Source organism: Pseudomyrmex gracilis, unplaced genomic scaffold (assembly GCF_002006095.1).
Source record: "Pseudomyrmex gracilis isolate BER0280 unplaced genomic scaffold, ASM200609v1 scaffold_95, whole genome shotgun sequence".
Classification (NCBI taxonomy): Eukaryota; Metazoa; Arthropoda; class Insecta; order Hymenoptera; family Formicidae; genus Pseudomyrmex; species Pseudomyrmex gracilis.
This window is the reverse complement of record NW_018020679.1, coordinates 553,467-570,591: the sequence shown is the minus strand read 5'-3', so window position 1 is coordinate 570,591 and position 17,125 is coordinate 553,467. Positions and strand designations below refer to the sequence as shown.

General features: G+C 42.5%; 1 protein-coding gene across 8 annotated transcripts in view; it reads right to left on the bottom strand.

Moving 5' to 3' along the window:
• LOC109855683 (lachesin-like) overlaps positions 1 to 17,125 on the bottom strand; it is an 87,667-nt gene that overhangs the window by 13,650 nt on the left and 56,892 nt on the right. For 7 of the 8 annotated variants that reach the window (XM_020430184.1, XM_020430183.1, XM_020430185.1 and 4 more), the window contains 2 exons: positions 3,156 to 3,366; positions 2,781 to 2,834 (listed from right to left, as the gene is read on the bottom strand). In XM_020430184.1, the coding sequence (XP_020285773.1) occupies positions 2,781 to 2,834; positions 3,156 to 3,366 (265 nt within the window). The remainder of the gene's footprint in view (positions 1 to 2,780; positions 2,835 to 3,155; positions 3,367 to 17,125) is intronic. The other variant, XM_020430189.1, reaches the window with a different exon arrangement.

The window sequence follows — 17,125 nt, the reverse complement described above, 5'->3', positions numbered from 1 at the left end:
GTATATCGCGAACAACGGCAAGAGCAAAGTTGGCGCGAGTATATTTATTAGTTGGGCGAAACTGCGTGGAGAGAAAGAGAGAGAGAGAGAGTGTGTGTGTGTGTGTTCTCTCTAAGCGAGAGACCGAGGAGGTGGAGAAACGCGTCGTGATACGCGGAAAGAAATATTCATGGCCGCAACTTCACTATTAAAGTGATGGAACTACTGAAAACGGCTCGAAGAATATTCAAGTAGAGAATGTGCCCCTTGAGGAATAATTAAACTCTGTCTCTCTCTGCCTCTCTCTCTCTCTCTCTCTCTCTCTCTCGCACACATACATACACATCGCGGTTTGTGAAAAATTTTGTATATATTCGCGAGATAAGGGAGAATAATTGAGAGACGAAGCGTCAACTTTCGCCGGACGATTTGCGAGTTTTTGTCACTGATTTTGAGCGACGTGTCAAGAGCGCGGTTTGACGAGGGAGAGAACCGCGCGCCGGCTTCTCGTAATCTGTCGTTCCGACGTAAACGAAAAAGCGTAAATTCAGGAACGTCGAAAGCGTCAAGAGAGAAGACGACGTTACTTAAAAAGAATTATGAAGCGGCTGAAAGAAAGTTCGCAAGAAGAATCGACGGATCACGAGCGTCAAAGCCAGGACGATGTCGCACTTATCCTTAAGTGATTGATGTCGTTTCGCCGGAAAAAAAAAAAAAAAAAAAACAGCTTTTAAATGATTTTTTTTATTCGGCGTACATACGGTGTGAGAGAATCGGAGTTTTTGTCCGATATAAATATTTTCTATATTTTTTTTTTTTTCAAAAGAAGTTACTCGACGCGATTAAAAGCCGAAAATTTCTCCTTCGAGAATATCAGCGATATGCGAATTAGATCCTCGAAATGGACGAAGTAGTTTGCGACTTCATATATACGTGCGCGCCGTAAACGCAGATACGGCAATAAACTCATATAATAGACTCGCGCGCAGCGTGGAGTTTCTTGGAGTATTTAGACCGAACAACAGAAATAACGGGCTGTTTGCCCGTCCAAAAGTTCGCCACACCGAGAGCGTCCAGAACGCGGTAAACAGACATCACGCAACTTCTGAACGTACATATGTCGTAATGCCACTCGTAAAAGCTCAACATAATCTCTCGACCTATGGAGCGCTGCTGCTGCCGCATGCACAGGTCGCGAGGGATTTGGAGGATATATCGGTCATGTGACCGGCAAGAGAACTTAGAAGTTCCGATACGTGGTTACCAAACAAAATGTGTGATAAAACATGCGAGTCGTTGAATGAAAAATTAAAACCAATCACAACCTCGCGTGTTATCGAGATCCGAAAAAAATCGATAAAACAGTGAAAACACGCACGACCTTTTGGTTAATCAAATATTGTTGATTAAAACTTCGACGCGACCGGCAAATATGACTCTCTCTCGAAGAAGTAACGCCGCGACGCGCCTTCTCTCTCGCTGCATTAATCATGTTACTTACGTCGCGCCCCCGTGGTGAAATACCAAAAACAGAATTAATGGCGACAGTGATACGTTACATTTGTAATGATTGTATTACAAGAAAACGCGCTTTCTTTGCCTGATAATTATCAGCAAGCTTAGCGCTGTACCTCGGCGCGGCTGATTAATCGCCGCTTTTTCCAACTGATGCAATCTTAACGACGATTCAACCGGTGCTCTCGGTCGCCGCTACTTTCCGAAGTGGTAAAACAAAAGCGGAAATTGCCAGTCGCTCGGGCGATGAAAGTTATATTTTTAAATCCTCCCTTGGGATAAACTGGGTCAATCTTTGCGCCCGAGGCCATTTATACCGGTGAAAATTTTCATTGAGGGAGGGTAACGTTTGTTGCGCGTTTGTTTTATTTCGTTTTGTTTATAATCCATTGCGGCGCGCAAATAAAATTTCAGAAGTGAACGGAAAGGAAGAAGAGAGAGAGAGAGAGAGAGAGAGGGAGAGAGAGAAAAAAAAATAGTCCGCATCTCATCCGACTAGTCCGCGAAACTTTTCCGCGAAGTTTTGATTGCATAATTTTTATACGCTTGTTCGAGTTTCCGCGCCGATCAAGAAATTCATAAAATAATTTGCATGATATAATAATTTTCAAACCGGCCCGCGATACAGGTCGTTTTATACATACACACACCCACAAACCCGATTCGGCTAATGCTGATTACGCGAGAAATTAATTATGCAAGTCCGCGCAAAATATATTATCGCTGATATCACAGAATCGCGCGGGTACAATAAAATAAGTTTCGGCGTCGGTGAATTAGAATCACAACAAAAATGCAAATACCCCGGCCGCGTATAGATGGATTTTTTAATTAATTCCGATTGTCTCTCGTCACACGCGAGATTCATATATTAAACATCGACAAACATTTTTTTTTTTTTTGTTTCTTTTAAACGGGATTTAAAACAATATAATTTTTTAATAGAATTTTTATATTGTTCTCTCTAATCGATGTTTTATTCAGTAAAACACACCGCGGGAAAATGTGAGGGAGCAAACATCAAATTCTCTATTCTCGCGAATCGGATTCATTCGCGTGTAAAAAATTTATTTCATATTGTTAACCGATTGGTTTTTAATATGAGAAACTGTATATTCCCGCGCATCACCGGGGCGCGTAATATCAACCGACCTCTCTGGTCGTGTCTTTAAATACACGAGATCCGATCGGTGTGAACTGGAACTAAAAGGAAACGTCACGCTCACGTGTGTCACACAAACGTGGCGGGCCAGAAATACGCGTCACGTCCAACGGTGTACACTTACTTATACGCGTCTGCTGTGAATGCGGCTCGTCGTAACCTTCCGGTTTATCCGGATCTGGAAAATAAAAAAAAAAAAACAACAAAAAATGCGCCGTCTTATCGCATTGTTTTTACCGCGCAACAAATATATAAGTCATTTCTTCTCGTTAATTTAAAAAAGAGATTATTTTGAAAAACAATTATCTCTGATCTCTCTTTGGCGTGTTTCTCTTATTTCGTCGCTACGCGTTTTGTCTCGTGTTTAATCTCACGAAAATGTTCAAACGAGAGTTGCGACTTGAGTGCAACAATAATATATGTGATGTAAAATATTTCCATTGCAAATTGCCGCTACGGGGAGCGAACAAATTATGCGAAGTCGGAAAACGACAATCACCTCGCACGGAGAGCTGCACCGCATACATGATCTTCGGGTCGGTATTGACCTGGCACTCGTACTTGCCAGAATCCGTCTTTCTGGCGTTATTCAGCCGGAGAGTCCAGGCGTCGCTGCCTCTCGTGTGCTGGAGCTCGAATCGCGTATCCGAGCTGAAGACAAAATGTTCCGTGGTGAGCACGTGAAGATCTCTGCTTCTCATCCACGAGACCTGTGAAATCACAAGGGTTCATATTTATTGAATCAAATTATCATGTTCATAAGTTATATAATTTGCGCTATTCGAAGCACATGATGAAAAATCTCGGCTTTGCGACGCACAATTGTGGCTTCGAAATTCTCGAAAAATAAATCTCGCGTCGCGAGCGTGCGGACGAAAATCCCAGAATTTCCAACGTGTCGGCGCGACGATATCTTCATCCTCATTCTCGTGTGCGGAAACATCTCTCGGGGTAAATAGGAGCTTGAGAAATGCGGAGATTCGCGGAACTATAGATAGAGAGAGAGAGAGAGAGAGAGAGAGATCTTCCGTCGGTGTGCGAACTCTAGCAAGACGCGCGGAGAGAGAAAGAGAGAGAGAGAGAGAGAGAGAGAGAAAGTGCGCTCGATAATAGTCGTCGAGGAGCGTAAAGTTGCCAGACGCCATTGATGACGCGACATTTGTCAGGGTGGCGTCATTTAGTCGATACGTGAGAGCGCAAATGTGCGACGCGACACGGGCCGTCTTAAAATCGGAGAAGGCTCGCGCGGAACGCGCACTTGCCTCGCGTAAATCAGTCGCGTTTCTCGACCGCTATATGCGACTTACTTACTTTCCCCCATCCTCTTTCCGGGGAGCGCGCGCGCGCGTACATCTCGATCACGTAACGCGTGTCGTAATATATAATAATACATTACAACGCGATGATGATAATAAAGTTAATAGGGCGGAAGAGCGAGAACATGCGGCGCGCGCGCGCGCGCGTGAACGGCGTGCTAACGCGACGACGGGCGTAATGGCGCTAATGGATGCTCGATTACTCGAGCGGCACGCAATTATTATTAATTATCATCGATACCGGGGCGCGATAGCGCGTCACTCGCGATTAGTCCGTCTCTCTCTTTCGCGCGCGCGCGTTTATTTTTCTCGTCTCATTCTGCGAAAAACAAAACATTCAAATTGTTTTGCTATAATTGCAAAGCGGGACGTACATACGCCTATTCACATGCCTCTGTTACAGCAAATGTTTTACTCGCTGAGAGCATTTGATTTATGTACGTTATTGCAACACGATTCTCTTTTTTTTTTTGTTTCAACAAAAAGTTTGCAAATGCGGACACATCGAATGAGGGAAAGGAATATTCAAACATATTTGTTTTTAGCTGAGTAATAAATAATTCTCTGTAATTGTTTGTTCTCCGTTTTACATAATTTTGTTGCGTTCGCAGCGAAGTTTCTTACTTTAGGAACATCATCGATAATAAGTTTTGGGTGAAGTTCGATTGTGTTCGCATTTTGTCGATTAGTGTCGCGGCATCAGTTTCAAGTTCGATCATCATTACATCTTGAAAACTGACACAGAGAATCGCTGCAAAACAATTACTCAATTATCGAGCGATCCAATCGCCGGTCGAGGCAAAAACGATGAGATCGCGAAAAAAAAGTCACGATTTTCTTTCCGTGAAAAACACTAGTTGAAAAAATTCTTTTCTCAAGTCGCCCGACATTTCTCCGTTCATTCCGTAAGATTTTCTTCTAAAAATATATAGAACGTTCGGTTTTTCGGCGGATACCGAAAATTTTTGCAGCGTCGCGAGAGCGAAAGACACACAATCCGATGAATATGGTTACTGGGCAGTGCGCGGCGCGGCTTATCCGATTCTCATATTTTTCGGCACCCAAACGGTCGGATATTAGATATCCGGTTATCGGCTGGTAGTCATTTCCGGTCTACACCCAGTCAGTTGCCATTTTCCCAGTTGGCTATTCCGTTGGCCCCGTGAGGCGCTGCCTCGTCGTGTACCAACTTCGTCGTGGAACGCTCGCGAGTAAATGATACACTCCCGGTGATTTGTTGCCACGACGCGACATATCGAGAATATCGATTCGCGCGTTCACAAAAAAAAAAAAAAACGCGAGACATCCGCCACGTCGGATTAACGTCGTTTAATAACAATGTCGTAAGTGATGGAATATTGTGCGCAGTTAATGCGGTATCATCGCGCAAAAAAGTTTTGTCGTTGACTCCGTCAATAACAAAAACAAAAACACGCTTAAACACATCGGCGATTTTGAGAGATTTATTTATTTATTTCTTTTTTTAATTCAATTTTTCTAAGTACGAGAAATTAAATCACAGAGAGATTTCTTTGATTCATCATCGGCTTCAAGCACAATCGAATACGTCCCATCGACGTGACATCGAGACTGGCGAGGAGTCCAATAATCTGAACGACGAAAAAAAAAAAAAAGAAAGAAAGAAAAAAAAGGCAACGGCGCGGAGTCTCGAATATTCCGTCGGCGTGGCGGTGGGACTCGAGATTTATCGTCGTTATTAAAACAAGCGCGGTGATACACGAGCGATTTCTGGTCGGGCGAACGTAGACATTATTCAAAGGGAACAAAAGAAGTCTAGATTAATCGGTAATTAAATCGACGGCGGAACAACCGCAGTCTACTGATATGAGAGCGCGCGCGACTTGCTTCTTCCGATTCTATCCGGGTCCGATTCCGCGCCGGGTTTGACGTATTTGATTATCGGGTGTCGCTCGGCTTTAATAAAACATCTCGTTTTATTCCAATGAATTGTCACGTCTTTGTTTAAATTCTTACAGTGTGCTAATTTGTATCGGCGAGAAAAATTGTTATTTCAAATAACGCGTAGGTACAGGGAGAAGGGGAAAGAAATTTAAAGTGAAAATTAAATTTCAATAATAATATTACACAGAAACTGTGCGTGAAAGATAATCAGTACGAAATTGGTTTGTTAAATAAATAATTATTACCGCTCTACTCTTTTATAGCAAATTGCTTTTCGTTCTCTCCCTCTTTCTCTTACTCTCTCTCTCTCTCTGAGAACATTATCGCTAATAAGTTTTGGAAAAGTTCAACCGTGTTCGCGCTTCGCCGGCTGCGAGTGAAAATTTGACAATCGTAAATAATTGAGGGTTTAATCGTCATTAAACGTCCAAAAAGAAGGAAGTGCACGTTTCGTCCTTGAATTGCTGTGGTTTTTGAGCGGAACAAAGTAAGCAGCGGAATGTAAGACGCGTGCTTGCGTGTGTGTGTATTCACAATGCAATATCGTTGTATAAATGACATTATAGGGGAAACGAGCGCATCTATAATTAACTAAAGGCTGCTCACGTTGAATACACAAATTGCGGCAAAGCAGAGTCGGTGAAAGACCGAGTCATGCGAGATTTCGACACATACATACCTACGCGCGACGACGTCATGCGCGCGCTACGTGTCGCTATGAAACGACATACCTGTATATTATATTATCACGTAAGCGTTAGCTGTTACCGAGAGAGAACCTGATTACACGCTGTGTACATTATAAATACATCAATTTGAACAATTATTTGAACAAGACACATGAATGTGCTCGTGTGTTACGCAAATCTGTCATCGAAATAGATTCCGTGTGTTTAAATTTAATTATATCTGAAAATAAGGGAAATAAGAATCGATATCTTTGTTCTTCTCTCTCTCTCTCTCTCTCTCTCTCTCTCGCGCGCGCGCGCTTTCGCACGAAATCAGGTCGGCGCCGGTCGACATCGCGTACATGTGTATGCGAAAGCTAATTAATATAATAAATTTTGACGTCAGCGTTGATATATAAATATTTATTCTATTAATAAAACAAATTTCGAGAGATCGGAAACACCGCGCGCAATTCTGTATTTGTCAAAATACGAGATTAATTATTATATAGAATTATGTTAACGAATTATCGTTCTCCGGTGGGGGTGGTGGGAGTCAATAATTTCGCAAGGATACTAACAACGAGTACACATTAAGTAACACGAGTATGTCCGCTTTTTTATTTATTTTTTATAGTACGTACGCGTGTTTAACATAACGAAATTGATATATCGCAAATCGATATATCGCAAATCGATATATCGCAAATCGATATATCGCAAATCGATATATCGCAAATCGATATATCGCATATCGATATATCGATATATCGATTTGCGATATATCAAAAACGCGTACATACATTCTATAAAAAATGAATAAAAAAGCAAACATACTCGTGTTACTTAATGTATATACGTTGTTAGTATCCTTGCGAAATTATTGACATCCACCACCTCCGCCAGAGAACGATAATTCGTTAACATAATTCTATATAATAATTAATCTCGTATTTTGACAAATACAGAATACAAATACAGAACAAATACAGAGCGCGCGGTGTTTCCGATCTCTCGAAATTTGTTTTACTAATAGAATAAATATTTATATATCAACGCTGACGTCAAAATTTATTTATATTAATATAATAAATTTTGACTTCGCATATCGATATATCGATTATGTAATAACGCGTCGCTCAAATCTCGATCGGACCGAGAGGAAGAAAGAGAGAGAAAATACCTTTGCACTTACACATCGGAGGAGGAATCCGCTTTTAGTGGAATGCAGCGGCGGCGCTGCATTATGCGGCGCGAGGAAAAGAAGGGAGGGGAGCGGTTGGTTTGGCAATAACATTAGAGGGATTCGCCATGCGGCACAACACACGTTATACGGCGTGTTGCGAGCGGGGGTGTATCACGGCATTTGGTCGTACGCCAGTGTGCCTGAATATACCTCGGGACGATCCAAAATAGAACTGGCTCTGAGGTCGCGAAAGAGGAAGAAGCGGAAAAGATGACGGCGCAGAGAGGGAGAAGCGGTCCGGGGGATGGAGTCGCCGCGGCTGTTAAGGAACGTCTTGGATATGGTGGGGGGAGACAAAGGACGGCAATAGAGAGCCGACATAACCGCTTTCATCTGCTGCGTCGGCACCATCCGGGATAAAAATGCAACGGGCTCCCGGTCGTTCCAACATTTCGCCGTACCTTACGAGCATTCCGCCACCGCGGCTCGAATTTTCCACAGGATGGCACCTTATGCACGCCGTTCCATCCCACATTCGACTACCTTCCTCCGCGAAGAAACTTCGTTGCTGCTTCTACGCGTTTAGGCGTTGCACGCCATCAGCAATGTTTCTCGAGTGAGAAACCCGAGAGACGCGACTTTTTCCTTGTGCTTCTTTTTTATCCCATTTTTGTCGAGCGCGAGTGTTGTATCTCGTTATTTATCCGTCTACTGAACTTTTCTATTTGGAGAGATTTCAAAAATACATTTAGTGTCCAATCTAATTCCTTCTCGGAACTATATATTTACTGCGATTCGAACAAAGTTTCACTCGCAAATTTTCATGGTCAATAATTCAACAGAAGAAAGGGTTAATAGACGGAGGAGGTTTCTTATCTAAACGAAGATCTCCTTTCGCTCTCGCAAATAAGAGGCGAGGCTTCTTCCCGAGGCGGTTGCGCGAGTCTCTCGGAGCAGTTTCTCTCGCAGAAATCCTCTAGTCCGACATCATTTACTCTCCCGTTTACTCCCGACGAATCACGACGCGACAATCCTGGATGTGCTTTTGCTCCTTCAACCGACGGCGCCCGGCGGCGGCGGCGGCTGCGGAGTGGCGAAAGTTCGCCGATGGAAAGCACAATGAATTAAGGGAGTTTCCGGCTTGCTCGAATCGGGAAAGTCACGAGTAGTCGAGCGAAAAGAACGGAAGCGCACCGAAAGAGGAAGGACGGATCCTCACAACGACGCCATCAAATCGCCCGGTGTTCTCCGTTTCTCAGGTAAATTATTTATATTCCCGCGTTCTTCCACATCGATGATAAGAATCGCAAGTACCGCCGATCTGTGTGGACGATGGGGGGTTCGCTTATCGATTCGATAAAGTCGACTCAGCGCTCTCGGATTTACCTACATCCCGAGGGCTGTTCGACGGCAGCCGAGATTGGCAGCCTCCGTGATCTCTCCCGTTGCTCCTTTCCAGTTGGATTCATCGTTTTCGATCCCACGAAATGGAATCGCGCGATTAGCGGCGCGATGGGACTTTCTTCTCTCTGACAACTCTACCGACGTTGTTATATGGCGATTATACTTCTTGCATCCTGTCGCTCAAACGGGAACCGATGGGTTAAAGGACAAAGACACTCACAAATTGACTTTTTCACGATCACACTGTAATCGCAAAATGACTTTTTGACGTCATAAATACACGAAATACTTTGTTTATTTATTTTTTTATTTTTTTTTTTTACACTTCCACGACTCTCTCTTTCCTCGTCTTTCTCTCTTTTCAAAAACTTGTGGATATTTATTAACTCTGTGGCAACTATTCACAACGCTTCGGCAAACTTAGAGACCGGCTTTCCTCGGCGCGTTCGAAAAGTTGAAAAATTTACGAACCCCGCGCAGCCTTGCGCGCTGCGTAATCCTCTTCGACACTCGGACCGTGTGCCATTTCCGCTCGGCGGAACAATTTTTACACCGGCGCCGGCCAGCAGTTTCTACTTTTTCCGATAAACGAAATCGGATTAAAAAACGGACGGCGTGCATTTTCTCTATCTCTACGTGGATAAAAAAAAAAAAAAAAAAAAAAAATGTCACTGCGGAGGCAATGTTTTGTCGGCGGAAGGCTTGGCCGAGAGGGAAACTCCGCCGCGTGAAATTTCACGCCAAGAACGATGTGCGTTCCCCTTGGGGGAAATGATGACGTTTATTGCGACTACCGAACCTCCGCGAATTCCAAGTGAAAAATATGTCTTTTTAATTAACTCGCGCGTACACGTTTACGTGGGAGTGTAAATAAAACAAAAACACAATTGCATTTTAAAGTTATAATTAAACCTTGTTAGATTTTACGGCTTCTTTATTTCGACGCGTTGTTCTTTTCTTTTCGATATTTTCCGTAAACTCTTGATTACAGCGCGTTAATGTTTAACTCTAAGAAGATTATGTACTTTGCTCTCTCTCTCTCTCCAAAAAAAAGTTTACCTCGAGGAACATTCTATTATTAATTGCCAAATAAAACATTGACTTCGGAATGGGAGATTGTATTAAACGTAAGACGTAAAGAGAGATAGAGAGAAAAAGAGCGCGCGCATAAAATTCTGATGTTCAATTTTATCAGCAATTTTAATAACTCTCGCGGAGAGAAGAAAGTTCCTTGTACGTTTATTCGGCCGTAAACACTCGTCTATTATCTTTCCGTAACAGAATCACGGACTATTATTTATCACGGAGTAATTTCAAATCCCGCGCTTGCGGGAACGAGCAAAGTCTTTATTTTTAATTTTTTTTTTTTTTTCCAATACAATCTAATTAAATATTTAAACCGCGTATATATTCCGGTCCGACCGTTCTCATGTTAATCGAGGAATAATCTCGAAATGCCATTATGAATTCTGATCTCGGGACGACCTAAACTAATCGGCAACCAACAGTGGTCTCGGGTCACCGAGCGTTCATCGATTACCTTTATTGCGTTACACGTTGCGCTAACCGTCGCAGTAATGCCATTCGATTATCCATGTGCTTCTGACACTCCGCGTAAATTAAAATCCGGCTGTGTTCCGGTCCGCCTCCGCTCTCCGGAACAACTCGGAGATGTAAGAGAGAAACTGGGTCAGAGGGAAACAAAACCGCGCTCCGCGGTGTTCTTTTTCTTTCGTTCGCCGAATGCGATCGATGCCGAGTGCGTGAGATCGACGACTCGGTTTCTGTCTCTCTCTCTCTCTTTCTCTCTCTCTCTCTCTCGCTTTCTCGACGTTGTTGTGGGACTCTCTCTTTTTCTACATAGATACTAAATTTTATTTGATATCTGTAGCGCCACTAGAAAACTAATGGAATCTGAATCTCTTCTGGAAAAGCTATAAACTTTCCGCGTATGCGTGTGTATCAAAATCGATTACGTGAATGCGAAAAAAAAAAAGAAGAAAAATAGCGTTAGCTTTCCTCACAAATCACGTATCGCGCGAGCAAACTTTATAATCGAGTTATCGTAGCAAATCTGTATTTGAAAATCTTATCTAAATTCATTTAAATTTCTTTCGATTTGTTGTTGTTGTATTTAAACGCGTTTAAATAAACACAACAAAATTTTATCACAAGAAAGATATTCTCGTAGTCACGATGGACTCTCGCTGAGAGTCTTTATATCTCCGGGCGTTAATTATTTCGTAAACTAAAAATAATAAATATCACGGAACCTTCCTCGGTCAGTGTCCGCAGGAGTGTGTCTCCAATTTTTTGGGATTTAGGCCAAGGAGGAGAGGTCTTTCTTTTCTTTTGTAGGAGAGGTCTTTCTTTTCTTTTGTATCTAGGGCCGACCTTCTAGCGAGACTTTTGAAAGTGCCTACACACCCGGGCGATCCAATTATTTTTCACCATTATCTGAACACTCGCCTCTTCTCTCTCTCTCTCTCTTTCTCCCGCGCTCGGACGTTCGACGTCCTTAGAGTTTTGCTTTTACCTCCTTATATAACCGCAGAAACCGGGAAGCTGGACGAGGGCAGAAATTCGACAGTGGCTTTGTCGCGTTTCCCATTGTGCGATACAAAAGGAAACGGCCGCAAAACTAACTGGGCGCGACTCGTCTGAGAATGCAAAGGTGCAATTTACCACGCGCGATACGTAATTTGGTTAACGGCGGCGAATTGGTTAGTGTCTAGTGGTCACGCCGGAAAACAAACAGGCGAAGAGAGAGACCGTCATTACGGCGCTTTCGCCTCGCGTCGTCAAATTAACGCGAAATCTCGAAGCACATAAAATTTTCCCGGAGAAAACACCGAACGACAAAAACAAAAACTCTTGTCACACCCGAAAAAGAAACGTGCAATTTTGAAAAAAGAACATTAAAAAAAATATATATATATATTTAAAAACATTCAAAATATATGTTTAAAAAGATTTTTTTATAAATAATCAGTGTTCGCGTAATCTCGCGAAAAACAGTCGGTTGCAGTTGAGAAGCAAAAATATAAACTGAAACTCGAGTATGTAGGAAACACACAACTGCTTGCGTTTAAGACGAGCTGGCGTGGAGCATCTTCTTGGTCAATGGAAAGAGTTTATTCCGAACTGCGCAAAGAATATACGGAAACTCAGTATCTCCGCGCTCGCAATCCGAGAATACGAGCAAAATACAAGACAAGCGTGCGATTCTCCGTTGTTCGCTCCGGCGACAAGGCCGGAAAGAGCAGCTTGTTTGGAGAAAAGAAGGAAACTGCGAGAGAGAAAGAGAGAAGGATCCGCTTTGGTAGCGTGGATAACACGCGTAACATGACGACGCAACCTTGTCTTATGGTTGCTCACGAGAAAGAGAAGGAAAAAGAGAAGAGAGGAAGATTTTCATGGTGGTCGACGTTGTTTCTTAGCAAACTAACTTTATTAGAACATCAAAGATATCCGAGCGGAGCTACTGGAGTCGGTAGCAGCGACTCTACGAAGGATTCCCGACAAAGAGGGAAAAAGTACCTGTGCGTAGGCGGACGTGGACACACATGCGGAGGACCGCAAAGTAATCAAAACGCAGAAAATAGAGCGGAAAAAGCAAAAGCCGCGCGCGACTTCTGCGCACAACAATTCAATTGCGGGACAATTTAAATTTCGCCTCGCGAACGTCCATTTATATCCGGCGCGCGTCGTCGCGAAATGTTCGTAATTCAAGTAAGAGAGGGGTGAGGGGGAGGGAAGCACGGGGGGAAACAGAACTTACAAAGCAAGCTTTACATTCGCGCAAGAAACAAATTGCGGGGAATCGGGACGGCGGGGGTGACATTTGCGAAGAAGCGAGATAAAATCGTCGGCGCAAACTAAAGTGTCTCGGGAAGTGTATTTCGCAAAGCGCGCGAGCAGAAGAAGTTTCGAGACGAGACGACGAAAAGAGAACGTTCGCGAGAGAGGATTGGGAAAGAAAAACCAAAAAAAGAAAACGAAAACGAACAACAAGAAAACCGAGCAGAAAAGAGTAACACACACGACAAGAGAGAGGGAGAGAGAGAGAGAGAGAGAGAGAGAGAGAAGCGACGCGCGCGGATAATTACGCTACGTGTGCGGACGGCAACGTACACGGCACGCACGACACAAGAGACACGCGGGACACGCGTGCTCGGCGTACGATAATGCTCTCGGCATCTGCGATGCGACCCGCGCACAAAGAGGCGTAAAGCGAGGGCGAAGAGTTTGCTTCCCGCGAAAGAGAAGAACGGAGCCGAGGCGGCAGAAGCGGTGGTGAGGAGAGGCGCAGGGCGCGCTGAACAGAGCGGCTGAACAGGGCTGTCGGTGTATAGTTTCCCGGTCGGGCAAATGGAGGACACAAGGGAACCACGCGCGCACCTCGAGCGAATCCCGCATTTTGCATACTGATGAGAAGCACTTGCGCGACCGCGCGCGCGATACGCGCGTTTCCTTTCCCGGTCGTCTCCTTGTCATTTTCCGAGTTCCGCTTTGAGTTTCGGTCTCCGCCCCCTCTTCCTCCCCAACCAACGTTGATGCGAGAACTCGCTCTCTCTCGCCCGTTTCCCGGAACGTGCTGGAAAACTGGCGACACCGCTAATGTCAATTTCCCGGCGACAATTGTCTTCGTGCGGCGAAATTATAAGCGATTTAGCTAAGTAGCGCACAGAAACGGGAATTCATTGTTATTGTATTAATTTTGATTCTTATTATTGCACGCGCGGAAGGTAAAACATTCGATGATTACCGCTTTAAAAACCAGTCGAGGTTTTGTTTTTAATTGCTAATTAAAGTACTTTAAAATAATTGCCATTAAAAATCCAAATTAATCTAATAAATTGTCTAACCTAAAAAGTAATCATAGACAAAAATTGTTAACAACTAGAACAAATCAATAGACTAATTCGTTGAAAAGGTGTTGAGCGTAGATTCGCTAATCCTGTGTATTACGTCACGCAAAAAAAAACGGAAAACATATGAAACGATGCGAACTTCGATGCGTACGTCGCTATTCCGTCGCGTTGTTTCTTGTTCGCAAAGCAAACGTCCATCGCGAGATAGAGAGAGAGAGAGAGAAGCCAAACGCGCGCGCGTTGTTTACGTAATCTCTGCGACGAAGCTCTGCGACTGCAAAAATATTGAGGCGGATCGTCGCTGGAAATAAAGGTAAAAATGTGTCGGGAGTATAAAACCGTTGCACGCGCGCACCACGTTGGAACGCTTCCAATCGCTCGTGAACGGCCGCGCCGTGTAAATCCGAATTTGCCAGAGGCCATTATCTCACGAAGAAAAGGAGGAGAACTCTCCGCGCCGCGCCGGTTCGTAAGCGATGAAGCGTGCATTAGGTCAAAGATCCTGGGCTTTTGGACATAATTCTTCTCGCGCTCTTGCCTTCCTGTCAACGCTTCGCGGAGCGCGTTCTGACTAAAACGCCATAAATTGTACGTCCACCGGAAGTACTTATGCTCTCGAGAATCGCGGCTTTCAGCTTCCCCCAGTTGAGTGATATATAGATATAGGTCGATTCTCGAAAAAAACGACACGGTTTTTTAGAACTAGAAAATGAGAGGAAAAAATACAAATTATATAACGCGTAAAAAACAAAACGGAATATTCAAAAAAATAGTTGCGTTGAGTGCAACATTTATAAACATGATTTTTTTTTTTTTCACTCGACGTATTTAGTTTTAAGAGAACACAGTGTTTTAATTCTCCGTGTGGATAAAGTATTTTTATATTTTCGTTGTAGCGCGAATATATAGTACACAGGTGTATTACATTTTATCATGTAATTTAAAATAATTTGTTGTTAGTTTTATTTTATTTTATTATTTTTTTTTTGTTTTAAGTTTGCTCGCACAAAGGCAATATTTGCTTTGTGTACGTCTGTGTATCGAGTTGCGCGAAAAATACGGAAATCTATTCTGATTAAAACCCGTTTCCCTCTCATATCGATTTAACGTCAGAGTTTTTCCGCTCGCTATTCCGGACGCATCGTGTGAAACGTACTTCCATCAAAGTACGAAACATCGAGCGAAATTCACATGTTTGGTACAGACTTCAGTTAAAATCGAATTAACTGTCTCATTTCATTTATTTGGAAAATCAGGTCTTTACCGCATTAACGCGCAATGAAGATCAAATGAATCTCGTTTTTTTCTCTTTGTATGTGTGTGTGTGTGTTTGCTTTGCGAGCGCGTTTCCCTCTGTTAACTCTCTTCTTCACTGAATTTTCTATACGCGCTTATCGAAATAATTCTTTATGTAAAGCACAGATTTCGAGCAGATTTTTGCTAAAACACACGAAACCGATTTAACGTGTCGATTTTTGTCGTGTGTGACGCAGTGAATTGAAACAAATCTCTATCAAAAACACTCTGACGCCGTTGAGCTTGCACGTTTGTCGTGAGATCGAGAGAGGGGCAAATACATAAAAAAAAAAAAAAAAAAAAAGGGAAAAAACTTTCCTCTGGATCAAAAAACGGATATCGGCCGTTCGGCGGTTCCAACGACCCATAAATGCTTTTAATGTCAGATATCCGATTGAACGACAAAACTATGCGAGGCCGAAAAATTCCGCGTGCTCCAAATAATTGAAGAACGGCCAGGCGTTTCATATCGTTGATGCGTGACATCGTGTTAAAAAAAAAAAAAAAAAAAAAATCACGCGCAACCTGGCGACTCCTGGCGCGACGCGATAGCAATTACGTTCGGAAAAACAGCGATCGCAACAAAATGAAAAAGAACAGAAAGAGAAAGAAGTATTCACGGTTTGGCGCCGTTAATGCTTTTAGCGCAATCGGAATTAAGTGTTGCGAGAAAATCTCAACTCGGCGAATTTTTATTTCCCATACGTTTCAAACACAGTTTCGATAGAATGAGTCATAGTTGGTTTTTTCTTTGTAATTGTCGCGATGTTAACTTTGCGATTGCAAACTTACTGCCAGATACGGTTGTTACTTACTTTCTGACAAGCGATGTAACAACAACATTAGCTAATTAAACCGTTATGTTAAAAAAATAAAACAAAATTTACAAGATATTTACGTAAAAATCCACATCTGTCTGTTGCACAAGTGCTTTTGTTAAGTAAAAATTGTGAAACATTGATGGATTTTAATTAACAAAGCACGGGCAAACATAAAAGTATTGAAATGCTAATTAATTAACCATCCATATTACATTTAAAATATTCATAAAATTCAATAAAAATAAATGATTTTAATATCGGAGAGTTATATTACTTACTTGCGTTTTAATTAATATCGAAAGTTTTTTTTGTAACACATTTAATTAGTTGGTATATGTTTTAAATTCCATGCGGAGTTTTTTATATCTCACTTTCCCACGTATGTTATATTTATATTTGAACGTCGGAAAAGAAAATACAGACAGAGAGAGAGAGAGAGAGAGAGAGAGAGGGAGAGAGAGAGAAAGAGAAATAATCCGCTTTAATTATAATATATTCTCTCATACAAACGGTCTCTTGGGGATAGATTTCGTAACTCTAAGTAGTAGTCGGCGCTTTCATCCTTCTTAAGAAAATGTGTAAGAGTTCCCTGCTGTTTATGTATGTACAAAATTAATGGAACATTTTTTATACGTAATAAAATACGTACATTTCCTATATAACAAAATCCATGTGTACCGTTTGGTTTCGGCGTGCGCGTTTCGGAGTCGAATCTATTGCATTTATTGTTGCTTCTTTTTCGCGTTGTCGATTGGTTGATTGATCGAGTCGAGTCGAGTCGAGTCGAATCGAATCGGTAAGATCGAGAGAGTAAATAATGACAGAAAAGCGATTTTGACAGTTCGTCGTATACGTAGAGAAAATTAAAAACGTGACTAAAGTAAAGTCACATGACAGGAAAGAGTAGAAAAACAACACGTGACTAAAGTAACGTGACTGTAATTTATATTATATATAACATTAAATAATATATATTATACA